The sequence below is a fragment of the Gopherus evgoodei genome, unplaced genomic scaffold (genome assembly GCF_007399415.2).
Source record: "Gopherus evgoodei ecotype Sinaloan lineage unplaced genomic scaffold, rGopEvg1_v1.p scaffold_36_arrow_ctg1, whole genome shotgun sequence".
Taxonomy (NCBI): Eukaryota; Metazoa; Chordata; order Testudines; family Testudinidae; genus Gopherus; species Gopherus evgoodei.
In genome coordinates, this window is record NW_022060038.1 from 3,101,785 (window position 1) to 3,104,627 (window position 2,843).

At 48.0% G+C, this 2,843-nt stretch overlaps 1 protein-coding gene across 1 annotated transcript; it reads right to left on the reverse strand.

The window, feature by feature from the left end:
- Positions 1–1,412: 1,412 nt before the first annotated feature.
- On the reverse strand, positions 1,413–2,348 carry LOC115641980 (olfactory receptor 51G2-like). The gene has a single exon (XM_030545318.1). The coding sequence runs from the start codon at positions 2,346–2,348 to the stop codon at positions 1,413–1,415; it is 936 nt and encodes a 311-aa protein (XP_030401178.1).
- Between the last annotated feature and the right edge of the window lie 495 nt (positions 2,349–2,843).

A 2,843-nucleotide genomic window follows, 5' to 3' on the forward strand; every position in this document is an offset into this window, starting at 1 on the left:
GTTTTTTTAAGAATGAGGGTAATTGGAAAGAATTTATCAAGGGCCGTGGTTGATTCTCCATCACTGACAACTGTTAAAGCAAGGCAGGAGGTTGTTTCAATAGTTCTCCTCTAGGAGTTATTTCAGGGGAGGTCTCTGGCCCATGCTATACAGGCAGTCAGAGTAGGTGATCACAGTGGTTACTTCTGGTCTTGGAATCTTCCCAGTGGTGTTAACAACATTGCTCTACAGCACGGGGTGTTCTACTGATTAATATGTCAAAGATCAAGAGGTCTTCAAACGCTACAATAATCTGGGCTATAGATAAGTGCCTCTCCTACCCCCCAGCCCTGTCCTCCCCTAGTGACCTCCTTGCAGGGGTCTGCAATGGTTCAGGGATGCTGCATCCCCTACTCCTCATTTTCCCCTTAGACCTCCACCTCCCTGTTCCTCGCCTTCTCCTGTGGCCCTTCCCCTTGTTCCTTCTCTTTACCTCAAGCGTGGTCCCCAGCCTGGCCAGAGCTGGATTGTGGTAAGAACTGGCCAGGGAGCCCAGGCCACTGTTGGGAGCCCCAGACCCTCCACCTTCAATTGTGGTGTGCCCTGGTGGGTGTGAAGACGGGCTGGGGGTTGTTCTTGGGTCCTCTGACCCTTCTGCCCAGGGAAGGTGGAACATCAGGGCTGTCTGGCCAGCTCTTACCACAGCAAGGCTCCAGCTTCCAGCCTGGGCAGAGTAAGGAATATGAGCGAAGTGAAGGAGCAGATGGTGGTGCCTCAGGGGCAAGAATGGCCTCTCAGGGCTCCTGTATTAATTATGTTTCTGACATGACTCCATCACAAGCACCTTTCTGAGGGTGTCGGAGAAGAGTGGGTGTCCGTGGTCCTTGAATAGCATCTGACCACACATGGTGCCATGCTCATGGATCACCCAGTGCCCAGACTGCTCAGGAAGGGCCAGGACTGCGACTGCAGGACAGCTTTGATCATGGCTCTGCAGCTTTTTTCATGGCATGTAGATTTTTAACCAGAGCCAGGAAAGTGACAGGCCAGGTCTAACGGGAAACAATAGCCGCATCCATTCTCTTTATTAACTGCATCAACAGGAATTCTGAAGTCAGAGCAGCCAAGGACACGGCTTTTTATGGGCCAACATACCACCAGTCCCTTGTCTCTCCAAAAATACAAGAACTTTGTTCATGTCACTGCCTCCCTTGGTCTCCTTCCCCCATTGCACTGTCCTCCCTCACCAGCGGGTCAGGACATCCATCTCCCATTGTGCCAGGGCTTAGACCTCATCTGAACCTCTCTACAAAGTGGAGATAAGTAGCTCATATCATCTCAGATGTAACCGTCCAGGATGGAATAGGTGGCTGTGGTCCATGTTTTTTGTCTCTTAAGTCACCAGTGCCATAGCCAGGTGATGAACTGACCTGTCACTTGAAGAATGCCTTGATTATCCTCACACGAAGGTGTTTGCTTTTCACGCTGTACACGATTGGATTCATCAGAGGCAGGACCAGCAGGTATACATATCCCAGGAAAATCTGAAGCAAGTGAGAGGAGCTATTCCCGAATCTGTGTATCACAGGCAAGCCAAGCCTTGGTGTGTAGAAAAGCACTACAGCACTGAGGTGAGCGACACAAGTGTTCAGGGCCCTGAGGGACTCCAAGTGGGATGTGATGCTACGCACTGCTCTGAGGATCATCACATAAGAGAGGCAGATGAGCAACGAGTCTAACCCCACTGTTAAGAGTGCAATGGACAAGCCATAGATGCTGTTGACTGTGATATCTGAACAAGCTAACTTCATGACCTCTTGGTGCACACAGTAGGAATGGGAGAGGACATTAGCTCGACAGTATTGGAACCGTTTCAGGAGAAAAAGGAGTGGGAATATTAGGGCCACTGCCCTTAGCACACACACCAGTCCCATCTTGGCTATTTTGGGGAGGGTTAAGATGGACGTATATCTTAAAGGATTGCAGATCGCGACAAAGCGGTCAAAGGCCATCAACAAGAGCACTGACGATTCAATGCATGAAAGCGAGTGGATGAAAAACAGCTGAGCAAAACAGGCATCGAGGCCGATCTCCCTAGATTTAAACAAGAATATGCCCAGTATCGTTGGCAATGTGGTTATCAATAAGCCAAGGTCTGTGATGGCCAACATGGAAAGAAAAATGTACATGGGCTCATGGAGGCTTGGATCTGTTTTTATAATGAACAGAATGACTGAATTTCCTACTATCAAAATAACATACATTAAGCAGAAAGGGATAGAGATCCAGAGATAGATGTCTTCCAGCCCAGGTATTCCGGTGAGATATAACACTGCAGAGTTGGATTTGGTGTCATTGACAGCTGACATAATGTACTGGGCAGGTCCCAGGAGTTTTCAACTTTCCTTCCTGAAAGGAAAAAGAACAGGAAACTGGATTATATTTAACAAGACATCTTTCTGCTCTTAGTGAAAGTCTAGAGACTCCCAAGATCTCAAGGAAGATCATAAAAAACACAGTTTTGGATTTACACCACTGATGGGAAGATAGGCACTGCCAGACTGGATAAGACCTGTGTTCCTTCTAGCCCAGTAGCCAGTTTCCGATGCTGGAGAGAAAGGTGGAAGAAGCCCTTCAATAGACAGCTATGAGATAACCTGCTTCCAGGGAAAGTTTCCTCCTGACACCCAGCACCAACACATATTTTGTGGTGTAAATCAGGAAAGTTTAGAGCCCTTCCTATACTTTATTAAAAACAATCCTCACTACTGTAATTAGATTTTTCTGGTAACCCATATAAATACCCAGTTCGTCTACACCAGCGACACCATCACAGGGCCTAATCAGATCAGCCCCACCATCAC